General features: G+C 44.0%; 3 protein-coding genes across 8 annotated transcripts in view; all 3 read right to left on the reverse strand.

Annotated features, from left to right (window-relative positions):
- Positions 1–9,657, reverse strand: part of TULP3 (TUB like protein 3) — a 30,353-nt gene extending 20,696 nt beyond the window's left edge. For 2 of the 3 annotated variants that reach the window (XM_057428906.1, XM_057428899.1), the window contains exon 1: positions 9,427–9,657. In XM_057428906.1, coding sequence (XP_057284889.1) covers positions 9,427–9,527 — 101 coding nt within the window. In that variant the 5' untranslated portion in view covers positions 9,528–9,657. Of the gene's footprint in view, positions 1–9,073; positions 9,278–9,426 lie in introns of those variants that run through there. The other variant, XM_057428914.1, reaches the window with a different exon arrangement.
- NECAP1 (NECAP endocytosis associated 1) overlaps positions 9,283–12,559 on the reverse strand; it is a 150,182-nt gene continuing 146,905 nt past the window's right edge. The window contains exon 9 of the transcript XR_008974869.1: positions 9,283–9,295. The gene's annotated coding sequence lies outside the window, so the exon portion shown is untranslated. The remainder of the gene's footprint in view (positions 9,296–12,559) is intronic.
- RHNO1 (RAD9-HUS1-RAD1 interacting nuclear orphan 1) lies at positions 9,555–12,415 on the reverse strand. Of its 4 annotated transcripts, none has more exons than XM_057429066.1 (3): positions 12,331–12,415; positions 11,112–11,318; positions 9,555–10,258 (listed from the first exon to the last, which is right to left on the reverse strand). In XM_057429066.1, the coding sequence occupies exons 2-3, from the start codon at positions 11,274–11,276 to the stop codon at positions 9,587–9,589; spliced, it is 837 nt and encodes a 278-aa protein (XP_057285049.1). In that variant the 5' UTR covers positions 11,277–11,318; positions 12,331–12,415; the 3' UTR covers positions 9,555–9,586. The 4 variants fall into 4 exon arrangements, with proteins under 4 accessions (XP_057285049.1, XP_057285039.1, XP_057285029.1 ...); XM_057429056.1 differs by having other exon boundaries at positions 11,112–11,314; positions 12,324–12,399; XM_057429046.1 differs by having other exon boundaries at positions 12,296–12,394.

Raw genomic sequence — 12,559 nt, forward strand, 5'->3', positions numbered from 1 at the left:
TTACTCATGTAACTCCTTTTTCCTTTGCAAGACAGTTTATTAATGTGGTAGCAGCAGTTATGTCTCTGAGCAACACTCCCAGAAATTAAGAATCAGGGAATGAGAAGGATGTGGCTTATGGCACACATTTTTGTCCACTAGATTTTATTTTTAGCTGTAGAAGCACAAGTAAAACCAACTTCAGTAAGAAATGAAGAGTCAGCTGGTATGAAGGGGTTTTCACTCTTAACTCTCCAAAGAACTTTCCTGGGAACTACATTAAAACTATGGCTATGAAAGAAAACAGAAGCTGTAGAAATGAGATCATTTGAAGAAGACTTCTTATCTTTTAAAAGATTACAATGCTGTCTCTGGAAAATGGCTGACAAAAAAAAAATTATCTGTAATGCACCTTCCAGTCCACAAAAGAGAGGAGTCCCATCTTTTTCCTTGCAACAGACACAGCTAGAATTGCTCATTTCTGGGAAAGGGAGTAACACAGAACAATAGTAGTGAGGATTATCAATGTTTTCCGCCTTCGCCAAGGCAGAAAAGCAGACTTTTTTTTTGGCAAACATGGAAGATTCTTTCCTTTTAATTATAAGTCTTTCTAGGTAAACTGGATTGGCTGTAAATTGGCCATAAAATGTCACCCCCATTTTTAAGTGACACAGGTTGCTATGTAACAGTTCTTATAACAGCATTTCAGTTATAAGTTATTAAGCAGTTGACAGTTCAACAAGGGCAAGTTTTAACCTCTGTCTGGGTTTTTACATAAAGAATGCTATCTCCCAGTGAAATCAGTTTTACCTTTGATTCCTCCTCCTAAATAAACATGCACAGATTCCTAATGCCAACAGCATACTGTTTTGAGAAAGTTTTGAGAAAGGTTTCACAAAATTCATTTGGCAAGATTTTCCACCTGCTTAACATATGGGAGCAATGACATGGCAACAGTGAACACTATTTTGGGAGCAATTCTGAATGAGTGAATATATTATCATGAATAAAGATTGTCTTCGATATGCCTTAACATACAAATTATGTCCCACATGATACAAATCACATAAAACATCACAGACTATTTGAAAAGTACTAATAAAGCCAACAACACCTGCCAGATTAGGGTGGGGAAGCAGAAAGACGAGCATCCAGATCTGTATGTCTTACTCCACTGTAAAATACACCCAAATACTCTAGGCACTACATGTTCTGACAAGCACTGCATAACTTGTAGCAGCTATCTGAACAACTTACAACTTACTAAAGAAGATCAAAAGAAATACAAAGGCAAGTTAGTCCTTTAATACTCTTGCTTCTACCTACCTTTGAGTTTAAAAATGGAATGCCACTGTAATCAGGTACTTTTCTTAAAACCCATGCTTTAAAGCGTGCCAAACATAACCAAACCAACACCCCTGGCCCCACCCCCCCAAAACCCAAACCAAAACCCACCACCCTCACCACCACAACAAGCTGGCATTCTGAAAGATATACAACTTTTTTCTTTATATACATATATATATATATATATATATATTCTTTGACTATATACACACAGATATGTTTTGCCTTTACTGTGCCAAAACAGCTACCCAAACACCTCAAGAGTATCATAGAAGCATAGAATAGTTAGGGTTGGAAAGGACCTTAAGATCATCTAGTTCCAACCCCCCTGCCATGGGCAGGGACACCTTACGCTAAATCATATCACCCAAGGCCTCATCCAACCTGGTCTTGAACACTGCCAGGGATGGAGCATTCACAACCTCCCTGGGCAACCCATTCCAGTGCCTCACCACCCTAACAGGAAAGAATTTCCTTCTTATACCCAATCTAAACTTCCCCTGTTTAAGTTTTAACCCATTACCCCTTGTCCTATCACTACAGTCTCTAATGAAGAGTCCATCCCCAGCATCCCTATAGGCCCCCTTCAGATACTGGAAGGCTGCTATGAGGTCTCCACGCAGCCTTCTCTTCTCCAGGCTGAACAGCCCCAACTTTCTCAGCCTATCTTCACACAGGAGGTGCTTCAGTCCCCTGATCTTCCTCGTGGCCCTCCTCTGGACTTGTTCCAACAGTTCCACATCCTTTTTATGTTGAGGACATCAGAACTGCACACAATGCTCCAGGTGAGGTCTCAGAAGAGCAGAGTAGAGGGGCAGGATCACCTCCTTTGACCTGCTGGTCACGCTCCTTTTGATGCAGCCCAAGATACGGTTGGCCTTCTGGGCTGCAAGCACACACTGCCGGCCCATGTTCATTTTCTCATCAACCAACACCCCCAAGTCCTTCTCTGCAGGGCTACTCTGAATCCCCAACCTGTAGCTGTGCCTGGGGTTGCTCCCACCCAGGTGTAGGACCTTGCACTTGGCATGGTCAAACTTCATGAGGTTGGCATCAGCCCACCTCACAAGGGTGTCAAGGTCCCTCTGGATGGCATTCCTTCCCTCCAGGGTATCAACCGAACCACACAGCTTGGTGTCATCGGCAAACTTGCTGAGGGCGCACTCAATCCCACTGTCCATGTCAGCGATGAAGATGTTGAACAAGACCGGTCCTAACACCGATCCCTGAGGGACAACACTCGTTACTGGTCTCCAGCTGGACATTGAGCCATTGACCACAACTCTTTGCGTGTGGCCATCCAGCCAGTTCTTTATCCACCGAGGGGTCCATCCATCAAATTGATGTCTCTCCAATTTAGAGACAAGGATGTCGTGTGGGGCAGTGTCAAACGCTTTGCACAAGTCCAGGTAGATGACATCAACTGCTCTACCCCTGTCCATCAGTTCTGTAGCCCCATCATAGAAGGCCACCAAATTGGTCAGGCAGGATTTCCCCTTAGTGAAGCCATGCTGGCTGTCACCAAGCACCTTGTTGTTTTTCATGTGCCTTAGTATGCTTTCCAGGAGAACCTGCTCCAAGATTTTGCCAGGCCCAGAGGTGAGACTGACTGGTCTGTAGTTCCCTGGGTCATCCATTTTCCCCTTCTTGAAAATGGGGGTTATATTGTCCTTTTTCCAGTCGTCAGGAACTTCACCTGACTGCCATGATTTTTCAAATATGATGGCCAGCGGCTTCGCAACTTCATTTGCCAGCTCCTTCAGGACCCGCGGATGGATCTCATCAGGACAAGAGTAATAGGAATACTATGCTGAAAAATGGAATTCAAGAAAAAAACAAAACGCATGTGCTACAGAAAAAAAAATATTAAAAAACATGAATAGGTTGATAATTATTTTTGTTGGATAAAGCCAAGAAAGCAGTGAACTTGATCCAAGCCTATCCTTGCAGCATCATCTTCTCCAATAGTAAAGTGAAGCCCACCTGAAAGTAACAGGCTGTTCAGGTTAAAACAGTTCAGCAAGAACACACTACATCTGGCCTAAAGGAGTTTCTCTGAAAATTTATCCATTCTGGGGTGACTAATCACATGCCAAATGTAACCAGGTAAATAATGATACCGTCTAGTACTGACTGACTGCAGCCAAGTTAATGCAGAAAAGAGCATTTGTCAGTAAAGGAGATGCAAACTTTTCTTTATGGGACTTGTTCCAGTGATTTTTGTCAGGTAAACTGAAATTGTATAGGCCAGGTGAAACAAACGCTCAGAAGAATCATAGAATGGCTTTGGTTGGAAAGGACCTTAAGATCATCTAGTTCCAAGCCCCCTGCCGTGGACAGAGACATCTCACATTAGACCATGCTGCCTAAGGCTCTGTCCAACCTGGCCTTGAACACTGCCAGGGATGGAGCATTTACCATTTCTTTGGGCAACCTATTCCAGTGCCTCACCACCCTCACAGTAAAAACCTTCTTCCTTATATCTATCCTAAACTTCCCCTGTGTAAGTTTGAACCCATCACCCCTTGTCATATTCACTACAGTCCCTGATGAAGAGTCCCTCCCCAGCATCCCTATAGGCCCCGTTCAGATACTGGAAGGCTGCTGTGAGGTCTCCACACAGCATTTCTTCTCCAGGCTGAACAGCCCCAACTTTCTCAGCCTGTCTCCATACAGGAGGTGCTCCAGCGCCCTGATCATCCTCATGGCCCTCGTCCAGACTTGCTCCAACAGTTCCATGTCCTTCATGGAATCCCCTCTACCTTCAGTTTCAAAATAGAATCCATGGAAGCATAAAATCCCAGTATAAAATTATCATCTCACAAATGCAATGGGATATACTCTGCGCCGTTATATACCTACACAAACACACCCTGAAATAAGAAAAGTTACCATGTCAGGAGATTGTCGGGTGAACTAAACAGGAACCTGCTAGTAATGTAACACAGAGAAATGAAGAGTCTGTTGGAGAAAAGTTGAATTATGGTAAAATAAGGAATAATGCATATGCTCTCTCATGACATGCCTTTTTCAGAAATGGATAGATGGTACCTTGGTGAACAAGCTGACCACGAGCCAGCACTGCACCCTTATGGCAAGTGACCAACACCACCCTGGGCTGCATTAGGAAAAGTACAGCCAGCAGGTCGAGGGAGGTGACCCCCATCTCTCTGTTCAGCACTGGTGAAACCACACACAAAATCTGTGTTTAGTTCTGGGCAAGAACATACAGACATACTGGAGCAAGCTGATCAAAGGGCCACAAAAAATAAGGGACTGGAGCATCTCTCCTACAAGGAAAAGCTGAGATACCTGGGATTGTTCTGCATGGGAAAGAGAAGGCTCAAAACTTTTCCTGAGAGAGTGATCAAACACTGGAACAGGTTGCCTAGGGACGCTGTGGAGGCCCCACTTTAGGAAATATTCAGAATCTTACTGGACATCATCCTGTGCAAACTGCTTCAACTGACCCTGCTTTGAGTAGCAGGGTTGGACCAGCTGATCTCAAGAAGCTCCATCCAACCTCCACAATTCTGTGATTCTGTCCATTTGGGTTCTGGAGATCACAAGGTAAATGAAGATAGTTCACAGGCAGCGATAATAAACTAGATGACAGTAAAGAATACAGGCTCTTACAAGAAAATGCAACAGGAACACAAGTGTCATGAAAACGTTAAATTCTGTTCAATGTTGACTACTGTACTGCTTCAGAGTTCCGTATGCCATTCCAAAACTGACTCACCAAGTACCAAAGATTAGCTCCTCCTACTTGGAACAAGGGAACACAGCTATGAAAATAAAGCAGTACACTCTGGAAAAAAGCTAGTAGATCTTACCTCTGTACTATAAAGAGTACAAACAACAGCCTGTGTCATTCTCTACTATACCATACCAGGAGAACAGAAAGTAGATTCTCGTTTTCCTTAGCCAGAAAAGTCTCAAGTAATTTGTTACAACATACTTAAAGTGAAAGCAGTACTATTTTCCTGAAAGGAAGGCCAAGAAAAGCCAGAAATCCACACAGGCTATTTACTGTTAAAGCCACCATGGATGCTGGAAGGGTGGCAGAGAGGAAGACAACCATAAGAATATGCACAAACTTACCTTTAAGTGTGTAGCCAAACAGGGGGGTTTAAACTGGGTTCTTATTTTAATATTTGCAAAGATACATCTCAACCACATTTATAAAATATCTGCATTTTATCAATATGCCATTTTGGACGGATTTCTTGGTTATAATGTTCAGACTTAAAACGGATGAAGCAAAGAAGATATTAAGCCAATTCTCTTTTATTTAAGAATAAAATTTGCAGAATTATAAAACCTGGAATTTACAAAACAGAGCTTGTTAGTTACAAGGTCACCTGTGGCCAAATAAGAATACCCAAGGCTAACAGAAGAGCTGACAGGCTTTTAAAAGAAAATTTAAACTTGTCTGGATTACAAGTACACCTAAAAGCATTAGAAAAGTACTTTGTCTTTTTTTTACCCCTAATTGTAATTATGGTCCATCTATATAAAACAGTCAAGCTCACCAGCCACCAAGACTCCTGATAACTTTCGAAACATGGAAAAGGCTTTTGGCTGGACAGCAATACATAAAATTACTTTTGAACCTTTAATAGTCCACAGGATCATAATCTTTTGAAAACTGAACTACTGGCAACAAGCTCTTTTCCCTCACTAACTTTTGCAGACACTGAGGAAATATCCTGTAGTTGCCGAGTTCCCAAACTGAAAACCACTAACCAATGCATGTCCAGTCACCAAAGAAGCGTACAACTTACATGAGGGACTGCTGTGACTGACACCGAGGTTTGTAGTCTCTATAGATTCAGTCAAGATTTTTGCCCCTTGAAAATGATGGGTTTTTATATATGACAGCTGCAAGTCAGAAGCTGAATCACATTTGGAAGGCAGCATGTGGGAAACTTTAACTGTTCCTGTATACCGTATTAGTGTGCAAAAAAGCGAAGTTCATCAGTCCACACGATTCTAAAATATCGTCAGAACCAAATTTCCTTCTCGATATTTTAAAACCTTACAATGACTTAGAATTACTTTTATCTGAATGATTCTACTGTATTCAACATTATTAATTTCATATAAAGTCTCGAAATGGGACTTTCCCAAATGAAGAGAGAAGGTATTGCACTTACCAAAACTATGAAATAGCACTATCTACCCCACATTTTTTAAAGCATTAAGACAGTTATATCATGTGTTATCAATGTTGTAGCCAGTTTTGGTTTAAAGTATAAATTTTATTAAACTGAGTAAGCGATAGCAGATAAAACAGCGCGGGGTGCGCCGGGGAGTCCGCCGCTCCGCCCAAGACGCGCACACGCGGTCCCTGGGAGGCGGTCCTTTATCTTCTCCGGTTCAAGGCCCTAGCCAATCCTGTCGCCCCTCCTTACTCGGATGTTGACATGGCTCTTCCCCATTGGTTCCCTTTGTTGCAGGGGTCTCATTACCGGGAAGTTTCGAGAAGCTCCCAGAGGCTTCGAGAAGCGTCCACTGCCAGCCTCCTTACCCTCGCAGCCCCCTCCCCTCAAGCGTTGCAACAAGACACCACTTCGAGCCACCCAGACCCCTTTTCTCTCTCACAATCCCGCGCAACAATACAACTGACCTCCCCCCCATTACCTACAGAGTACAACAGTTACAAAGTCAAAAAGGAGTATTGTTTCACATAAGGACAGCCACAGAGAGCCTCCCTCCCCCCAGACTTCTTGATGAACAAACCCCACACATTACATCATGTCTCCCTGAAAGTCAATCAAACTTTAAAATCAACTTGCAATTTCAGTTGCAGCCACCTCAAACAGGAGACAGGTTAACACAATGGCACAGTTTCAAGGGACAGTCTGTTTCAGAGATGGCTTACCTACAGCCAAGACCTCAGCCGTTTCCCCACAATCAAGTATCCCACAGCACATTTACAAAACTATACACATTTAGTGTTGACTTCGTCGCGTCATCTTTGTCTATTAGAAGTAAAATACTTTTAATATCTTTGTCGTGGTTTAAAACCAGTCAGGCAGCTCATTCACTCATACCCTCCCCTTCTTTTCCATATTAAGATAGTATGTATTTTACATATTGCTCAATAGTAAAGGTATTGCAGCTCAGGTGGCATTTTTAGACTTTACAGGTAGTATCTTCATTGCTATGAACAGTCAGTTATTATGCATCACATTTCCTTTATCTGCACAAACCACTGTTTGTACAACTCATAATTATTTTGCCAAGCAAGAGCTTCAATGACTGAATTAATGAGTTATGGATAATTTTACTATTCTCAGAAAAAGAATACCCTTCTTAAGAATACAATTTTTGTCTTCCTGCAACTTACAATAGTGCTGTTGAACATTCTAAGTTCAGAGTCAGACCCCTAAAAATAGGAGGCCTTAAGAAACTATTTAAAAACTTTGTACCTTTATTTAGGTGCATGCTTTCTAATTTTCTTACTTTAACCACAGAGACCAAGAAACTTAAGGAAATGATTGTTTAAATGGGAGTGAGAGGGAAGCACTACCACATGGAACTGCCATTGGTGTTAAGATCTTTCTGTGAGGCAACCATAAAAGCATGCAAAACAAGCTTCTTAGCATAAAGAAATTGTAATAGTACAATTGTTACAAGTAAAGCAGCATCATTTCCTGTAACTTCAACTTAAACCTCTAATAGCTGTGCAAGGAAATTTATGTGCATCTGGTCTTCAGTTTTTCAACAGGTGTTTCCAGAATAGTATACAAACCTCAGCCTTTAAAGTCTGCATAGTCATCTTCTAATGTTTCACAGCATATTTGGTGGAGCAAAGCAATTACAGGACCCCTTCTAACTCTATTGCCCCTTTTCACTCTCAATTACCAACTGTATGCCATAAGTAAATAGTTTCTTTTCTACACTGTGCTCATTGTAAGTGAACTACTTGAAGTTTGGTTTTCACTCTTTACTTGCTTCTCCTTTCCCTATCCAAACACCAGAGGTACAAAAGGTATTTTTTCTGTATTTTTACAATCATACTGTCAAAATTTTCACTGCCTGCCTATATCCTCACATTTCACTTCAAATAATTTCGGGTTTGAGCTATTTCAGTGCTACAGGCATAATCTCCAAAACACCTTCCCCAAAGCTTACAGTTGCTTTCCCTGCTACATCAGCCAAGTTCCTTTCCCTTTTTTCTCTCTCCTTTTCTCCCAACAGCACACAGAGTACGTCGCTACGTACCCCAAGACCTTCACGAGGAACAAGAGCAGAACAGCAGTGCAAAAACGCATCACAGCAACACCAGAAACAGGCAGATTGGACAGAAACCCACAACGGCAGTTCAGTCTCCACGTAACCACGCAACACACGAAACCGAACGGTTTGGAGCCAAACACCTAAACCCAGCGGGCCTGACACCGCTGCTGCCCGCCGGACGCGGGTGTTGTCAAGGCAACAACCCCCCCTCCCCCAGCCGAGCAACCCGACGCTACCCCACGCGCAGCAGTCAGCAGCGGCGGTGGCAGAACACAGGCCCCGCTGCGGCCGCTCAGCTCGGCACGGGGCGCTTCTCCTGACGCGATGCGAGACAGAGCTGCGCGCAGAGCCGGGCAGCCCCGGCCCTTTTGCTCCCGGAGACACGGCCACCCTGAAACCCTGCCCGTCAGTCGGAAGATGCAATCGGACGGCCCTCACTGAGCTGCGGTGCCGGGCCGCATATAGCTCCGCTGGGCCCCACTCGCACTGCCCTTCTCACCTGTCGCTGGAGCTGCCACGTCGGCCCCTCGCACTCTCCATCCCGAGCCCCACCGTTACTTATGAGGCCCCTGCCACCGCGCCCAACCCCGGCCTCACCGCTACCCTTGGCGACGGAACTCGGTACTGAAGCGCGGCGCCATTGGCCGGAGGCGCAGCACGCGACCTCCCCATTGGCCACGGTGCCCCTCAGCGGGCAGGGACGAGCCCCGCCCCTTCTGTGGTGGTTGGGGCGGGCCCTACCGTGCCCTGCCTACCTGCGGGGCTGGAGTTAACAGCTGCGGCAAGCGGCCACGTACAGCCAAAAACTCTTAAGAGATACCCAGTTCCCTGAGGAAGCACAGCCCAACATACCCCCATCGCGAAGAAGACACCCCCCGCGCTTTTGTGGCATTTCTCAGGAGGATGAGCCAGCCGTAGCACACGGCTTGGCTTAAATCAGCTCCCCTCTCCATCCTTGAAATTAACAGTCTATTCTGACATGGTTTTGCACAGGTTTACTGCTCCTGCCAAGTCAGACGTTGGTCTGTCTCCTTGAGAGCTCGAGGTTCGTCTTCACCAGTACGTCAGCAGCGCTCAGCTTCCCGCTGTCCTGCAGATACTTCATTATAAGAGGCCGCTGCCTCCATGTAACCTTTACTCCATACTCATGCTCAGGAGTATCTGTAACCAGTACTGCTGCTGACTCCAACTCACCCCCCTCACAGGAGTCAATACCAAATGCCAGCTCTTTTTCTGGTTGCCAGGCATGGCTACTACTTTGTGGCAGAGTGCTGCTGCATCTCCAGTTACTTATGGAAGGCACCTGTGCAGTCTCTACATCTGGTGAACTACAGACTTCTGGCTCCACAGGGTGGGGAGCAGGTAACAAGGGTATTTCTCTACAGTTCACCAGACTGTTCACCTGGATGTTGGCTTTTGCTGCTGTCCCTTCTTTGGGCTGCCTGTGCAAGTGTTGTGTGTGCTTCCTCAAGTGATTTGGATGATCTGAGGGGTGGGCTGCACCTTCTTCTGTCCTCTCAAAAGTTAAAGGAGGAAATTTGCAGGCTGTAGCTCTTCGACAAGCTCCTCCTATATGAAGTGAACTGTAGTTGGCATCGTAATTCTGGGGTTTGTGAGGACCACGATGCTTCTTCTGGCATGCTTTCAATGCCACTGATGTAGTTGTTCCAAATTGTGGACACACCTGAAGGGAAAGACATAATAAGAAAAAAAAAAAATCACAGCAGTTTTCTCCATACAAACGAATACCAACCTGATTCTACTCCCCCACTTACCCATCTTTTTTCAGTGTGTTCATTAAGTGAGCAAAGCAAACCAGTTTCTTAACCAAGCTACTAAGCAGGAGATACTGCTGAACTTCAACATCACGTTTGCCAGTCTTCTCTAAAAAGTGTTTGGGATGCAAGTGAGCTATTCTCTGGCAACTTAAGAATTAAAGATTTGGTTTTTTTTTTAAAAAAAACACATTCTAACTGGTGTCTACTCCTGTAACCCCTGCAAGTTGCAAATATAGTTCAGAGCTGGATCCTGTTTCTTTCTGCGTTTCAGCATAACTCTGAATAATCCAGTAAACTACATGCTCAGTCTCCCTGGACAGGTAGAGGTTGAACTGAAATCAATACAAAACAATTTAAAGGATGCCCACTTAGCTCCATCACCTTAGTTATGTTACTGTGACTTTCACAATATTCCCCCAAACATGTTTACTTCAACAGTTAATCTCTGTATCATCCAAAAGCCACTTCTAAAATCGGTTTTCTATAGACAAAGTTTTGTACAAAGTTCAAAATCTATATATTTTTTGAAAGATTCTAGACTCTTACATAAAACCTGAAAATCCCTCTGTTATAGTAATCTTTATTTTACTTGGTATCAACAAAAGAGTCAGCTTCTCTTTCTTGCAATTTGCTTTTTCCTAGAGCATACCAAACTGAGATCTAGTTACAATAATTATACATCCTTTCCAGCATTCCTAAGTTACTGCGTAGTCCCTAAAAACAAAACAAAGCTCGAGGGGAAGGATAATGGATACCAACCCAGGCAGCAGAGGTGTTCTGGTCTACAGGTTTTGTAGGAACACGTCTTGGATTCTCAGCCGAATGTATCGGAGCTTCATAGCAATGGACGGGTCCCTCTCGCGGCCTCTCAAGGAATACCAGCTCTGCTTTTCTGGCCTTGGTACATTTCTTCTTCGGAGGCATCAAAAGATATGGTAAAACCACTTCGAAACCTCATGGTGCTTGCTAATGCAAATTGGAGAAAGAGAAAAGCACACAAGGAGATGCTAAAGTGTTCTCAAATCTGGCAAATAAATGGATTTGAAGAGAAACTTGTTTGATCTAGCTTTTAACAAAAGTAAAATATACATGCAACAGTATGCCATACACATCTCTATGCAGACTTTTTCCGATCAGTACTTTTTGAACCTTCTATTGGATTTCAGATAGATTTAGAAACGCACAGAATAGATAGATGCTCCAGAGCTTCATGAGGCCAAATACTTTGGGGGAGAAACAGATGTGAATGAAACAAGTGTCCCAGCTGCAAAAGGAATTCTGAACTGGCCTTTGGGCCAGACTCAACATTACTGGAAAAGTTAGTTCCTTACAAAAATACATATTTTAACTACCCAAGACAGGCAAACTCACGTAGTCATTTTTCTTCATGAAAATATTTTAGAAGTAATTTGAAAAACATACATCTATGGTAAGGCCTGTCTAAAATACTGAAATAGAGAACCAGCTGTATTTAGAATAGGCTTGGTCACTGAAATTTCAAAGTCACTGAAACCAATGGGAAAGAAGCAAAAGAAAGGAATGAGAGTGTTTGACCTACTGAACCTTCTTTGTCAAGTCAGCTATCAAGAAAATTAAGACAATCTATTCACATTAGCTCAACATCTAGTTTAGTCACAGACAAAAAACAGCTTAGGAGCTGAAAGTCAATGAAACTTCTCCCCCTTTTCCCAATTTATTCCATCAAACTGGTTTGTAATGCCAAGATATTCTGTAGGGGCAAGACAACTAGAAGTCTTTCAGTTTCTAGCGGCTACCTACCTATGCCTATGCATTTGATGTTTCTCTCCTGTGTTACTGTATCTTGTGTTATGTTTAACCTGGTGAATAAGTCTGAACTGCAACTTTAATTTCCCATTCAAAAACAGATTAGCAAATACAAGGAATTCTAATGAGAACATGTTCTGATAAATGCATTCTCTTACCAAATACACAAGGCTGCAGCAGCCTGACTGCTTACCAGACGCACAGCCTCCTCGGGGAGTCCTGCGAGCCGCCCTAGCCAGACACGGCCGTAACACCCGTTAAACGGTGAAACTCCGTGCCCCTTCAGAAGGCCCGCGACCAGCGCCACGGCTAGCTGCCCGCTGGCTTGCCCAGGGGCTGGTGCCAGGCACTCAGCAGCCAGGGCTCCCGGGCCGAGGCAGCGCGGCTTACCAGGCCCGCCCTTGCTGGGCGGCTCTGCCGGC

The sequence above is a fragment of the Pezoporus wallicus genome, unplaced genomic scaffold (assembly GCF_028554395.1).
Source record: "Pezoporus wallicus isolate ANWC-B61680 ecotype Strahan unplaced genomic scaffold, APGP_CSIRO_Pwel_v1 scaffold_3294, whole genome shotgun sequence".
In the NCBI taxonomy this organism is placed as follows: Eukaryota; Metazoa; Chordata; class Aves; order Psittaciformes; family Psittacidae; genus Pezoporus; species Pezoporus wallicus.

What these genes read in the sequence shown, in the direction of transcription:
- RHNO1 (XM_057429066.1), bottom strand. Translation starts at nt 11,276, where the DNA reads ATGCCTCCGAAGAAGAAATGTACCAAGGCCAGAAAAGCAGAGCTGGTA. An exon ending in AGAACACCTCTGCTGCCTGG is followed by an intron (nt 10,259 to 11,111) that starts GTTGGTATCCAT and finishes CTTTCCCTTCAG; the next exon opens with GTGTGTCCACAATTTGGAAC.